Source organism: Bos indicus x Bos taurus, chromosome 29, assembly GCF_003369695.1.
Source record: "Bos indicus x Bos taurus breed Angus x Brahman F1 hybrid chromosome 29, Bos_hybrid_MaternalHap_v2.0, whole genome shotgun sequence".
NCBI classification, from domain to species: Eukaryota; Metazoa; Chordata; class Mammalia; order Artiodactyla; family Bovidae; genus Bos; species Bos indicus x Bos taurus.
In genome coordinates, this window is record NC_040104.1 from 44,903,355 (window position 1) to 44,919,398 (window position 16,044).

A 16,044-nucleotide genomic window follows, 5' to 3' on the forward strand; every position below is an offset into this window, starting at 1 on the left:
CTGAACTGAACTGAACATGTTTTTGGATCTGTATCCTAAGGCAAAGGAAACAAGAGTAAAAATAAATGGGGCCATATACTAACAAACACATGAAAAGATCTTCAACGTCACTCATTATCAGAGAAATGCAAATCAAATCCACAATGAGGTACCATCTCACGCCGGTCAGAATGGCTGCTATCAAAAAGTCTACAAAAAATAAATGCTGGAGAGGGTGTGGAGAAAAGGGAACCCTCTTACACTGTTGGTGAGAATGGAAACTAGTACAGCCACTATGGAGAACAGTGTGGAGATTCCTTAAAAAACTGGAAATAGAACTGCCTTATGATCCAGCAATCCCACTGCTGGGCATACACATTGAGGAAACCAGAATAAAAAGAGACACATGTACCCCAATATTCACTGCAGCACTGTTTTCAAAAGCTAGGACATGGAAGCAACCTAGATGTCCACTGGCAGACGAATGGATAAGAAAGCTGTGGTACAGATACACAATGGACTATTACTCAGCTATTAAAAAGAATGCATTTGAATCAGTGCTAATGAGGTGGATGAAACTGGAGCCTATTACACAGACTGAAGTAAGTCAGAAAGGAAAACACCAAATACAGTATATTAACGCATATATATGCAATTTAGAAAGACGGTAATGATGACCCTATATGCAAGACAGCAAAAGAGACACAGATGTAAAGAACAGGTTTTTGGACACTGTGGGAGAAGGCGAGGGTGGGATGATTTGAGAGAATACCATTGAAACACGTATGTTACCATAGGTGAAACAGATCGCCAGGTCAGGTTCCATGCAGGAGACAGCAGGGCTGGTGCACTGGGACCCTGAGGGGTGGGATGGGGAGGGAGGTGGGTGGAGGGTTCGGGACGGGGGACACTTGTACACCCATGGCTGATTCATGTCAATGTATGGCAAAAACCACTACAATGTTGTAAAGTAATTACTCTACAATCAAAAGAAATTAATTAATTAAAAAAATAAATGGGGCCATATAAAGTTACATGCTCCTGCCCAGCAAAGGATACTGTTGACAAAATGAAAAGACAGCCTACTGAATGGGAGAAAATGACTGCAAATGATGTGACTGATAAAAGGTCAATATTTAAAATATATTAACAGCTCATAAAATGTCAAAAAACAAATAACACAATTAAAAAATAGGTAGAAAAACTGAATAGACATTTTTACAAAAGGCAAATGTTGGCCTGGATGTGGAGAAAAGGAAATCTTTGTACACTTCTGAGAATGTAAATTGATATAACCCATATGGAAAATCATTTGGCGGTTTCTCAAAAAAAATTAAAAATAAAACTGTCATGTGATACAACAATCCCTCTACTGTGCATATATTCATAGAAAAGGAAATCACTTGCATTGAAGTGTTATCTGCATCCCTATGTTTATGGCAGTATTATCTAGAACAGTCAAGACACGGAGACAACCTTAGTGTCCATAGATGGATGAGTGGGCAAAGAAAACTGTGATGTGAGGCGATACACACACACACCGAAATAAAATTCAGCTATAAAACATAAGAAAATCTTACTATTTGCAACAGTATGGATGAAACTTGAGGGCATCATGATGAGTAAAATAAATCAGACAAAGAAAGACAAATACTGTATGATCTCACTCATCTGCGGAATCTAAAAACCCCAAACTGATAGAAAGTGAGTTGGAGGTTGCCAGGGGCAGGTAGGGGAGGTCGGGGGTGAGTGAAGACAGACAAAGGGTTACAAACTTATCGCTACAAGAGGAGTAGGTTCTAGATGTAAGGGGCAGCATGGTGACTATAGTTAGTAATACTACACTGTATGTTTGAAAGCTAGGAAGATAGTAGATCTTACAAGTTCTCGCCACACAAACTTTGTCATTATGTGAGGTGATATGTTAACTAACTTTATTTTGGTAGTCATTTTGCAACAGAGAGATATCCAATTGTTACACTGTACACAACTGTATGTCAATTATTTCTCAATAAAGCTGGACAAATGAACAATATTTTAATCCAGAGCCAGAACTACTGAGCTTACATGTTGAAATGACCGAAGCCTGAGCACGCTAGAGCCCATGCTTATAACAAGAGAAGCCACCGCAAAGAGAAACCCACACACGGCTACTGGAGAAAAGCCCACACACAGCCGAAAATGAACAAACAAATGCAGGTTTTAAAAATAAATAACCAGCGGGATAGAATGAAATCACATGAAAAATTTAGAAAAATTTTGATGTATGTAAAGATGAAAATAAGACACATCAAAATTTGTGGTATGTAGCTACAGTGATGTTTAGAGGGAAATTTATAGTACTAAACATTTTTATTATAAAAAGACAAAGATCTAAATCAGTGAGCTATGGTTCCATCTTAAAGTGACTAGTAAAAGAAGAGCTAATTAAACCCAAAGGAGCAGAAGAAAGAAAATAATAAAAAAAAAAAGTATGAAAATAAATTATTACATTGGTAAAATGTAGGTTACCATTAAAACCAGGGCTAGACACAATGGCTTACTTAAAATGAATAAAACTGTACTACCGAAAAAATATAATCACCAAAAAAACAGTAATAGTATAGTTGTCATTAAGATGAAAAGGGAATAAGACATTTTGTCTCATTTTTGACAGTCTCTGTTTGTATACAATTTGTATATAGTCTCTGTCAACACTGCATTATGATGAGAAGATACCATTTGCTTTCTTGGCTTTCATAGGCAAATGTAGATTTAGATTTTCAAATTTTGCAGATTTCCTAAAGGCTTATCTTAAATACTTCACAACAGAAACATTATTTTTAAAGCACCATATATGATTTTTTTAAAAATTTTGTCATCCAGTTGTTAAGTATTTAACTCTAGGAGATCTTTGTGTTATTTGGAGGGTTTTCCCATGTCACTTTCACTAACAGTGACATCCTACACCTTTTCAAGATCTACAACTCATCTTTGTAATTCATTTGCACAAATTTTCAATAGGTTACTGCAATTCAACAACCATCTAGAGATTTGCCTACAAAAACTTTGTAGAGATGAGTAGAGACAAACTTAGCTGCCAGCAGACAATGTTGTTTGGGGACAGATGTTGGCAACTAGTTCCATAAGTGTTCAATATATTTGTGAATATTTTCCTATCGTATCAACACTTTAAAGCGTATGATCTCATATAATGAAAGTTTATTTACTCCTAGAGATTATTCACTCCTTGTATTACAGATTCAGAAAGTTTGAGTGACATGACTCAGGGACACAGGAGCAAATGTCAGAGACCAAACCTAGGTACACTTAATTTGTTTTATTTTCAAAATACCATTAAGTAGTAAAATATAGATACATCTCAGACATTTCATCCAATCACAGAAGAGTTTTCTCTACTCCAAAGCTCACATAAAGTTAATTATTTATCTCCCCCTTTGCATGATGTGTACATGCAACTAAGTTAAGAAATGACATACATATTTATTATAAACAATAGGAAACTGAATCTCAGGTGTAATAAATTATTTTTAGAAAGACATACAAGGAAGAGACCACTCTCAAACATTTGTGCAAATTTCTATGCCTCTCTTCTCTATTTTTACTTCTTTATATTCTCTCAGGAATTCATGTCAATGAATTAAACCAAAATTTTACATCTAAAATGCAGACTTCTATTTAAATAGTGCCTTTTTCCAGTTAATGAGCCCTTAAGATGTTGATCCATTCTTGTCCTAGTAATGCTACACAAAAATCTTTCAAAAAATAATGCGTTTTAAGTGCCTGTCCCAAGCAAAAACACAAAGTTAAAGTGTTGCATTAATACTGTTGCATCAACAGTACGTGGTACACACTTGCTCTTCTCAAACCAGCTTTGTTTTTTTAAGAAAATGAACAAACAAAGGAACAAACATACAAAATCCCTTGCAATATGAATAGCATAACAAAGCAGAACTCTGCAGAACTAACCAAAGAAACCAAAAATCCCAGTGTAATTTCTTGCAAATCACCCTCTACTGTTTTGGGGTTTGGTTTTAGAATTGAGCTGAACGAGCAAAACAAGGAAACAAACTATCCAGGTTTTCAGCACTAGACTATGAAAATAAAGGAATGCTTGTCTGAAGGTGTACATTAAGGCTGTATATTGTCACCCTGCTTATTTAACTTATAGGCAGAGTGCTGCTGCTGCTGCTGCTGCTAAGTCACTTCAGTTGTGTCCGACTCTGTGCAACCCCATAGATGGCAGCCCGCCAGGCTTACCCGTCCCTGGGATTCTCTAGGGGAGAATACCGGAGTGGGTTACCATTTCCTTTTTACAATGCGTGAAAGTGAAAAGTGAAAGTGAAGCCATTCAGTCATGTCCAACTCTTTTGCGATCCCATGGACTGCAGACTAGCAGGCTTCTCCATCCATGGGATTTTCTAGGCAAGAGTACTGGAGTGCACAGTACATCTTTTGAAATGCCGGGCTGGATGAAGCATGAGCTGGAATCAAGATTGCTGGGGGAAATATCAATAACCTCAGATATGCAGATGACACCACCCTTATGGCAGAAAGTGAAGAGGACCTAAAAAGCATCTGGATTAAAGTGAAAGAGGAGAGTGAAAGACCTGGCTTAAAACTCAACATTCTAAAAAACAAAGATCATGGCATCTAGCCCCATCTCTTCATGGCAAATAGATGGGGAAACAATGGAAACAGTGACAGACTTTCTTTTCTTGGGCTCCAAAATCACTGCAGATGGTGACTGCAGCCATGAAATTAAAAGACATTTGCTCCTTGAAAGCAAAGCTATGACCAACCTAGACAGAATATTAAAAAGCAGAGACAACACTTTGCTGACAAGGCCCGTCTAATCAAAGTTATGGTTTTTCCAGTAGTCATGCATGCATGTGAGAGTTGGACCATAAAGAAAGCTGAGCACCAAAGAATTGCTGCTTTTCAACTGTGGTGTTGGAGAAGACTCTTGAGAGTCCCTTGGACAGCAAGGAGATCAAAGCAATCAGTTGTAAAGGAAATCAGTCCTGAATATTCATTGGAAGGACTGATGCTGAAGCTGCAACTCCAATACTTTGGCCACCTGATGCGAAGAGCTGACTCATTAGAAAAGACCCTGATGCTGGGAAAGATTGAAGGCAGGAGGAGAAGGGGATGACAGAGAATGAGATGGTTGGATGGCATCACCAACTCAATAGACATGAGTTTAAGCAATCTCCGGGAGTTGGTGATGGACAGGGAAGCTTGGTATGCTGCAGTCCATTGGGCCGCAAAGAGTTGGACACGACTAAGCAATTAAAGTGAACTGAACTGAAATGTCATTAGGGAAGGAGTCTGTGGTACATGGGAAGACTCAGGTGAGTATGAGAAGATTACCTCATCTAAGGTGAGTGATTTTGAGGAAAGAATGGAAAGAATATTACCAAAATGAGTTGACTTTTTTCTTTATCCGATACCTCACCTTTAACTAGAACCCTGTGTATTACAAAGGACCTCTGCTTTCTAAAAAATGCTTTCATCATTCAGTTCAGTTCAGTTCAGTCGCTCAGTTGTATCTGTCTCTTTGCGACCCCATGAATCGCAGCACGTCAGGCCTCCCTGTTCATCACCAACACCCAGAGTTCACACTCAGACTCATGTCCATCGAGTCAGCGATGCCATCCAGCCATCTCATCTTCTGTCGCCCCCTTCTCCTCCCGCCCCCAATCCCTCCCAGCATCAGAGTCTTTTCCAATGAGTCAACTCTTCAAATGAGGTGGCCAAAGTACTGGAGTTTCAGCTTTAGTATCATTCCTTCCAAAGAAATCCCAGGGCTGATCTCCTTCAGAATGGACTGGTTGGATCTCCTTGCAGTCCAAGGCACTCTCAAGAGTCTTCTCCAACACCACAGTTCAAAAGCATCAATTCTTCAGCACTCAGCCTCCTTCACAGTCCAACTCTCACATCCACACATGATCACTGGAAAAACCATAGCCTTGACTAGATGGACCTTAGTTGGCAAAGTAATGTCTCTGATTTTCAATATGCTATCTAGGTTGGTCATAACTTTTCTTCCACGGAGTAAGCATCTTAATTTCATGGCTGCAGTCACCATCTGCAGTGATTTTGGAAACCCCCCAGAAAAAGTCTGACACTGTTTCCAATGTTTCCCCATCTATTTCCCATGAAGTGATGGGACCAGATGCCATAATCTTCATTTTCTGAATGTTGAGCTTTAAGCCAACTTTTTCACTCTCCACTTTCACTTTCATCAAGAGGCTTTTCAGTTCCTCTTCACTTTCTGCCAAAGGGTGGTGTCATCTGCAAATCTGAGGTTATTGATATTTCTCCCGGAAATCTTGATTCCAGCTTGTGCTTCTTCCACTCCAGTGTTTCTCATGATGTACTCTGCATAGAAGTTAAATAAACAGGGTGACAATATACAGCCTTGATGTACTCCTTTGCCTATTTGGAACCATTCTGTATTCCATGTCCAGTTCTAACTGTTGCTTCCTGACCTGCATACAGATTTCTCAAGAGGCAGATCAGGTGGTCTGGTATTCCCATCTCTTTCAGAATTTTCCACAGTTTATTGTGATCCACACAGTCAAAGGCTTTGGCATAGTCAAAAGCAGAAATAGATGTTTTTCTGGAACTCTCTTGCTTTTTCAATGATCCAGCAGATGTTGGCCATTTTTTCTCTGGTTCCTCTGCCTTTTCTAAAACCAGCTTGAACATCTGGAAGTTCACAGTTCACGTGTTGCTGAAGCCTGGCTAGGAGAATTTTGAGCATTACTTTACTAGCGTGTGAGATGAGTGCAATTGTGTGGTAGTTTGAGCATTCTTTGGCATTGCCTTTCTTTGGGATTGGAATGAAAACTGACTTTTTCCAGTCCTGTGGCCACTGCTGAGTTTTCCAATTTTGCTGGCATATTGAGTGCAGCACTTTCACAGCATCATCTGTCAGGATTTGAAATAGCTCAACTGGAATTCCATCACCTCCACTAGCTTTGTTCGTAGTGATGCTTTCTAAGGCCCACTTGACTTCACATCCCAAGATGTCTGGCTCTAGGTCAGTGATCACACCATCGTGATTATCTGGGTCATGAAGATCTTTTTTGTACAGTTCTGTGTATTCTTGACACCTCTTCTTAATATCTTCTGCTTCTCTTAGGCCCATACCATTTCTGTCCTTTATCAAGCCCATCTTTGCTTTCATCTTTAACCCACAGTTATTTCACAAAGGGAAGGAAATGCAGAAGTGCTTTCAAACACGGATGCAGTCTGAATTACATGGGTCACTGTTTTCCTTTTTAGATTTTGCTTAAGGGGTTTCAAACCATGATTCCAAAACAAAGTCTCTGAAGGTGTCGCCAAAACACCATGACGAATCAGAGATTATTTCAATACATTATATTCAACCATAAATTTGTAAACTGTAGTTTTAAAAAAAAACTTGTCATCTAACAGGCTGCCTCATTCAATTAAAATCAAATATCCTTTTATATTTATCAAATACACCTTTAAAATTATGAATTAATCAACTATATATTAATAATTATAAAAAAATGATCACCGATTCCTTAGAGTCACAGGAAATTTTAAAAATTAAATCTTCAATTTATATACATTCTTATTGCATAAGTATGTTTAGCTTACCAGTAAAAGTATGATTCGTTAAAGTGCAAAATTATACTGAATTTGGTAAAATTCTGCAGGTTAGACAGGATAGAAGTTTTAGTTCCAGTAGACAAAAGAGTGATATAAAATTTCTAACTGACCATGAAAGTTACAAAAGGCACAAATATATGAGGTTGGTATAGAGAAACTATGATATTTAGATTCCAGCAGATATGTTAAAAGTTTTATTAATTTTAAAATGTCAATATCTGCAATATGTTAGAAACTGCAGCCTTTGGAACTATTTAAAGTTCTGATAAAACTTTTTCAATGCCAACTTTAAAATGTGTGAATGTGTATATGGTTTTCAAAATGCTTTTAGAATTTGTATAGATCATTGCCCTGTACATCATGAGAAACGCTGGACTGGAAGAAACACAAGCTGGAATCAAGATTACCTTGAGAAATATCAATAACCTCAGATATGCAGATGACACCACCCTTATGGCAGAAAGTGAAGATGAACAAAAAAGCCTCTTGATGAAAGTGAAAGTGGAGAGTGAAAAAGTTGGCTTAAAGCTCAACATTCAGAAAACGAAGATCATGGCATCCGGTCCCATCACTTCATGAGAAATAGATGGGGAAACAGTGGAAACAGTGTCAGACTTTATTTTTCTGGGCTCCAAAATCACTGCAGATGGTGACTGCAGCCATGAAATTAAAAGACACTTATTCCTTGGAAGGAAAGTTATGACCAACCTAGATAGCATATTCAAAAGCAGAGACATTACTTTGCCAACAAAGGTTCATCTAGTCAAGGCTATGGTTTTTCCTGTGGTCATGTATGGATGTGAGAGTTGGACTGTGAAGAAGGCTGAGCGCTGAAGAATTGATGCTTTTGAACTGTGGTGTTGGAGAAGACTCTTGAGAGTCCCTTGGACTGCAAGGAGATCCAACCAGTCCATTCTGAAGGAGATTTCTTTGGAAGGAACGATGCTAAAGCTGAAACTCCAGTACTTTGGCCACCTCCTTTGAAGAGTTGACTCATTGGAAAAGACTCTGATGCTGGAAGGGATTGGGGGCGGGAGGATAAGGGGACGACAGAGGATGAGATGGCTGGATGGCATCACTGACTCGACGGACGTAAGTCTGAGTGAACTCCGGGAGTTGGTGATGGACAGGGAGGCCTGGCGTGCTGTGATTCATGGGGTCGCAATCAGTCAGACACGACTGAGTGACTGATCTGATCTGATGGTAATTTACAGATTACCAAACAGGGTCCCTAGTCTATACCCCAAAATGAATGCTTTCTTTCAACTGTAATCTCTTCAGATCATAAACAGATAGCCCGTAACTCTAAGATTTTTTTATAGAATTATAGCTTACAAGAAAAAATATGTTTGGAAATATTTCTGATTTAGAGAAATATTAAAATCTCTAAGAGTTTTAAAAACTAAGTTTTTAAAAAAAAGTATTCATTCTGGTAAAAATATACCAAAAATCTAATTTTTAAATGCATCAAAACTATTTGAAGAGCTCCCTTGTTTGCTAATGTGATTTACAAAAACTTTCCCAGTGATGACCTAAATTGTGCTATGGGATCTATGCAAATTTAAAAGTAGGTATGACAGTTTGGTTCATAAATACTTTATAGACTGTTTTGAAGCCAAATTTTAATTATTTGGCATTACAGATACTTGAGGTGGTTCTTGCTTTGCTTCCATCTTCAGTAGTGATAGTTGAGTATTTAAGTGACTCTGTAATTTTCAAACCGATTAGTAAGTAATCTTTAATATTTTAATTTGATCATTAGCCACATGTCAAATTTTTTGAGGAAGGTCCTTACCCTCTGTTACATTTTGCTATTTCATCAAACAGAAGTTTCCACCGCGGACGTCCAATAAAAAGTCTTGAATTCAGTGCTTGATATTTTTCTCCAATTATCTTCTGCCAAAAAGAAAGCACTATGCTTTATATGACACAGAATTGGGCAAATAATTCATTTCTATAACATCATCTTTCCTGGTTCTGTGGCTTCCTACCAAATTGCTGTGACATAAAGAATATAAGTGTCAAATGGCAACCTATTAAGTATAATCATTTAGAAGCACCATTTCCTCCCTCTTTCCCTTTAAAATCCATTATCTTCTTGAAAACCATTAGTACAAATGACTGACTTTCCTAGACTGACTTTCCTAGACTTCAGTCAGTTGCTTCATTATGAAGCAACTGCAGCATTAAAGAATGCATTCTAATTGCCTCATCTCAAAGAGGGCGCAACACATAAGCTTTGTTGAAGCATTTTTGTACTGCAAAGTTGTCATATTTGGCTCATTATATGAGTAAGATACTGCAAATTATCATCATAAATTTGGGGAAATGATCCTGAACATGACAGTCTAATACAGCAGAGCTGCAAATTTGGGATCTATCAAAACAACTTCTAATGGACTGCTGTTTGCAATTAACAAGAGTATTAGATCTGAATTGATGGTAAAGAGAGTCAAGTGAGAAAGAGAAGTGTCCGAGTCCCAGAGAGACAAACTGAGAACCAGATGTAATTTATGCTTCATATCTTAATCACTGCAAAACCATGAGGCATAATGATTCTGATTTGCTTCATGACAGTATAAAATAAAATGTTTTTACGTACCAAGTAGGGTAGAAATCTGACTAAAAAAATAGGCGTAAATTAGTTTTGAAGTAACAGACAAGCATTCATATTTTGCATTCAAAGAATTACAGAAAATATATGATGGAAAATACAACAATAAAACTTGTGAAAGCATTCACGCCCGGGTTTACATGGCTATCCATCTCTTCAGTGTTGTCTATATAGCGTTTCCTCACCTATGATATGGGGATCACAATATCATTTACCTCTTGAATCTGTTGGAATCACATGAGAAAATATGTATGAGATGCTCAATACAGCGTCTAGCAGTGAAGTAAATAATGCATGATGGATGTTTCGTTTTTTAGTTTCCCTTTAAGAGAAACAAGCTTAATTGTGTATGACCTTATCTTCTCTTGCCACATAAAACCACCCCTCGATGAACACAATCACAAAACTATTCACTTGTGTTCTCATCTCTAGGTGAGGTGACAGTGAAAAGGAGAGAGATGAGCTCCAAGGTCCACTTCAGTCCCAGGTGAGGACAGATGAAAGGCAGAAAACGGTTGACTTCAAGGATGAGCCGTGAGTTTGCTGGATACATTCCAAAAGTGGCTTTCCTCTGGGAATCGTCTCTTCAAACCACCTGCAGAAATTTTCTTCCAGCACAGCCCCTACAGTAAATCATCTGTTCTCAAGAGACTTGTTTAATTTACAATAACATCCAGTCACATACCTGTATCCCATCTGTCTGACTGAGGTACAGCTGAATGTTGACATAATCAGGTCTGTTCTCTTGCCAAAACTGAGAGGACATAAAAGTAAATAGACATTAAACTGTGTTCTGTATTCACAGATTCTCTCCTAACCTAACATATGTGATTCTGCAATCTGTTAAGATGTATCTGGTCTTACCACAGCCAACATCTACGAGCAAATGTGTATAATACACACATATATGTGTACCACATACATGGCATTCTAACATTAATAACCTGTCCCTGACAGATTTAATTAGTTATGATGAAGGAAATGGATGGGATTAGTTCTGCTATCTTCATAGACACAAAATCAAATATGCTAAATACTATAGTAATATTCCTTTAAATCCTCTCACTTATTTATTTTATTTGCTGAGTCTCTAAATTTTACTCACGATTTCACTCAGACAGAACATGATTTTCTTTTCAAAAAAGTCAAAAGTGATACACAAAATGCATGCTAGGCATCACAGAAACCAAAACAAATGAAAACAAATGAGGTAGGAATGGAATGGAATCATTCCTACCTCCTTCCTATGCAGCAGTGATTCCCCTTATATAAAAATGTATGAGGCAGGGAGTGTATGTGCCAAAATAAAAGTGTCTGGGAAAGCTCTCAAACACTTTGATATCTTGAAAAATAAATGGACCAAGAAAAATATCCAAAGAAAAGTGAATTCAACAAAGGGCGTAAAAGGGTTTTGACCCAGATGCTTCTTTCATCCAGAAGGCAAAACGAATCTGCTCACGACCCTGGCCTTGCCCTGGCTGAATCCTGAGTTGTGAAATCTACATTTAAAAAAATGTTATTCTTCTTAGGGCCTCCTTTCACCTCCCTAAAACAAAGAAATGCTAAAGAGAAGGGAAAGAAATCAAAATCAGGAGAAGGAAGGAACACAACAACCATGGTACATTCTGGAGAACAGAGATGAGTATCTGATGTGTCGAATCTGAGGAAAGGCCCAGAAGAGACCAGCACTTCTGCAGCAGCCAAACTATCACTGAGCGTCAGTGTGCACAGTAGGCTTGCTGGAGAGGGTACAGTTTTGCTGGATCTTATTGCAGCAAAGGAACCAACTGATTCCAAGTCCTGTTGCTATTATTCATTGGAAAGACTGTTGCTGAAGCTCCAATACTTTGGCCACCTGTGTGAAGAGGCAACTCATTGGAAAAGACACTGATGCTGGGAAAGATTGAGGGCAAGAGGAGAAGAGGGCAAGAGAGGGTGAGATGGTTGGATGTCATCACTGACTCAACACGAATTTGAGCAAACTCCAGGAAATAGTGGAGGACAGAGGTTGCAAAGAGTTGGACGTGACTTAGTAACTCAACAACAACTGTTTTTATAGAGCGTGAAAATAATGATTTTTAAGGGATATATTGGGACTCAAGCTCAAAGTTTTAGGAATGAAAAAAGTTATTTTGCAAATACAGAGTGACTAAGTGAGGTTATAGAACCCCTCTGGCACCCTTTACAGTAGTAAGGGCACCTGGCAGGTGACCAAGAGACGTGTTTCTATTGCTATCACTGTCTGACCTTGAGACTTCTAGAGAGGCACTCAACTTACACAGGCCCCAGTTTCCTCATTAGGACAATGACCTCATCTCACAGATTTCCTCCAGAACTAAAACTACACATTCTCTGATAGGTGGCAATGCTAAATTATAAAATCCCAATAAAAACCTATTTTATTTTGAAAGTGATAAGTGATGATTCTCAGAACCCATAATATTCTTAAAATATAATAATTATATTCCATGCCACAGATGCCTCAAGTTATATCCAAACAGTAAAGTCATTTTAAAGCCCTTTATGAATTGAATCAGGATGCACGAATCTTAACTGTGAAGGAATGGAGGAATTTCCAAGTGCCAGTAATGGACAGCCCCTCACAAAACACATGACTTGCACTGATTTTTGTCTTAAATGTCTCCCGGGATGCTGCTCTGAGATCACGCCAATAACTGCTGCATCAATAATGTGTTCGGTGCCCACAGGCTCCAGAGAGAAGAATGCAGATTTAAATAACGCATTTTAAACATCAATGTCTCCATTTTAGCTTATCCCTCATTGTAGACAAAAAACAGTATTTACTAAAACACACACACACACACACACATGCTGAATTTGGTAACTCATTTGCAAATGCAGAAAATAAAAGTCTTTTCCTTTTAACATCACCCTCAGAGGGTCAAAGGACCCATGTCCATCCCCAGCTCTTGATGTGAAAAATCAAAACAGGTGTGCAGAGGTGTGTGTAGAAGATAATCAACACCCCATTGTTTACACTAGTTTTAAGCATTTATATTATTTATTCCATGGATTCCTAAGTATTAAACATATCCACCAAAAAACTTGAGAAGAAATTTTAAGATTCAACTACTTTGAATATCCAGCCATTTATATATTTTTTATTTCCTTTATTCCTTTCCTGCTCTGCTACTTGCCCTATAAAGCATCTATTATTTAAATGTGCTCTTGGATGCAATTATAAGTTCTATATCTTTTCAAGAAAGAAAATTTTAATCTAGAAAAACAGGCAAAGGTAGAAATGGGAACTCCCAAGAAATACAAGTGGTTGATAAGCAGAGGAAGAGAGGTTCAATCTCATTTGTTTCAAGGAAAAATACAGTGAGATCCCCTTGTTTAAGAAATGACTAGAAATGTAAAAGATTGGTAATATAATGTTTGGAATAAATTTCTCTTATATCCTTTGGTGGAAATGTAAATTGTTTTAGCATCTTTGGGGGACATTCTGTCAGTACCTATTACAAATTTAAATTCATTCCTAAAGTCCTCACAGCCTCCAACTCAGGAAGTCCAGTTTTAGACATTAATCTAGAGAAAACACACACTTGAAAGCGGTGATGATGTTCTTCTTGAAAGATTCTCCTCTCTTAACCTTAAGTACAGAACTACTACCTCTTGGTTTCCTACCGCCTCACTGGCCACTCTGATTAATCTCCTTTCCTGACTTATTACCCATTTTCTGCTCCTCTGGAAGCTGCAGTACTCCGAGAATTGTATTTTCACATATACTCTCAAGATGACCTACAATCATATCGGTCTACTCAAATCCTTTCAGTGGCTTCTCATCTGTCTGTTTTTTTCCTCCTGATTTAGCAGGCCCTTGGTGAGTCCCAGGAATTTGCACTTTTTTTTTTTATTGTGGTAAAATACTCATAGCATAAGATTGATCATTTTAGCTGTTTTTAAGTATACAGTTGATTAGCATTAAATATATTCATATGGTTGTGCAACCATCATCACCAATCCATTTCCAGAATTTTTTCATCTTCCCAAACTGAAACTCTATACCCATTAAACAGTAACGCCCCATTTCCCTCTGGAAAACCTCTGGCAACCACCATTCTATTGTCTGTCTCTATGAATTAGACTACTCCAGGTCCCTTATATGAAAGGAATCACACAATATTTGCCCTTTTGTGTCTGGTTAGATAGAAATACACTTTAAAAAAGCAATTTGCGGAACAATACAAATAGTATGTTAGAATTTTCAGAATGCTCATGAGTAACATCTGGTTATGTGGATTAGATGGTGATGTTACTTCATGTAGATTACAAAAATCTGTAGCAATGATGCATATATGTATTACCTGAATAACTTAAAAATAGATATATTAATAAACAAGTAAAAGTTACAGGTAAGATAGATGAAAATGCCTGCTTTCATCTCTGGAAGGAATACAGCTTAGAATTCGGGATTTTTGAAATTCTGTACACTGGGCCAGAAGTTGGCTGATGATCCACTTGGAATGTTGAAGTTGGAGATACGAACTATGAGAATAAAGGCTGAAAAGTGTTACAGTAATTGTCTGCAGATGTTTTCTTCCATCTGTCCTCAGTCACAATCCCATTTGCATTCATATTTGCATAATATGTTTTCGATATGCATGTATTACCAACCATATGCATTCATTTCCATGTTAAAATATTCTGTTAAAACATGTCCTAGATATACAAATTCACAGATACCAATATCTGAAAAGATGTACACCAAATTATTAAAAGATTCTATCTCTGTTTTTTTTTTTTTTAAGCTTAAGGGATATTTTTCCTCCTCACTACTCCTCTGCATATTATTCTATAATGAGCACCTATTACTTTTATAATTTGAAATAAAATGGCTACTTTTAAAATTTAAAAGACTGCAAAAGTAAAAAGAAACCTAATTTTACCTTGTTATACAACACACAGAGTAAGTCTGCAAACCAGCGGAAGGACTGGATATCTCTGCATACCCAAATAAAATACAATCTTCTAAGCTTGTATGGTTTCCAGTCATCCCTTTAAAAATGAAATAACACAGGACTGATTATGATGGCAAAAGAATTAAGAATCCCTATATCCTTGAAATTTTGCTTCTCATTAGTAGGTAATCTACAGAGAAAACAGTCATCTACATTCTAGTATCTGATACACCACTTACTCTAATTCTCAATTTAAAATGCAATATACTGAGTCAGAGATACAATATAATCCATGAATTAAAGTGTTCGTGTTTGTGGATACTATATGCATATTACCCATTCCACTTGGCAATAAACTAAACTCCTGGATCATCTCTGCATCTCAGGAAAAAAGTTTTCTTATTTTTCTGTTAATTCTATCACTCAGAAGGGCGCCAATGGTCATCTTGCCCTGGGTTCCAGGCAAAATGAGCCAAAACCATTCCGGAAAGCTGGTTGTTTATCCCCTTCTTAATAATCATTAAAGAAAGAGATTTCACAACCACCTACTATGTAATGCATTCCAGCAATTCACAATTCCAAGTCTGGATTCCTCCTTATAATTATGAAGTAAGCTTGAGGTTAACAAAATATTACTCCCTTGTTTAAACTTTAGGTGTCCAAATAACTTGCAATATGTTTTCAGAAACAACTAATTTCTGGCTTGGAATATAGTTATTTTTTTAAGAACCTCTCAAAAGGTCCCAAATTTATATCAAGGTTTTAGAATCAAAATATCATTCAAACACATCACTTCAAATTATTATTTCTTTTTTCGTACTTCATAAAACAGACTTTTAATGAAAATTGTGTTTTCTTGAAAAGTGAATGGAATAGATTTTG

General features: G+C 37.3%; 1 protein-coding gene across 3 annotated transcripts in view; it reads right to left on the reverse strand.

Moving 5' to 3' along the window:
- The window catches only part of NOX4 (NADPH oxidase 4), a 181,419-nt gene that overhangs the window by 10,392 nt on the left and 154,983 nt on the right, over positions 1-16,044 (reverse strand). For 2 of the 3 annotated variants that reach the window (XM_027532138.1, XM_027532140.1), the window contains 3 exons: positions 15,151-15,259; positions 10,926-10,994; positions 9,422-9,522 (listed from right to left, as the gene is read on the reverse strand). In XM_027532138.1, coding sequence (XP_027387939.1) covers positions 9,422-9,522; positions 10,926-10,994; positions 15,151-15,259 — 279 coding nt within the window. Of the gene's footprint in view, positions 1-9,421; positions 9,523-10,228; positions 10,249-10,925; positions 10,995-15,150; positions 15,260-16,044 lie in introns of those variants that run through there. The other variant, XM_027532139.1, reaches the window with a different exon arrangement.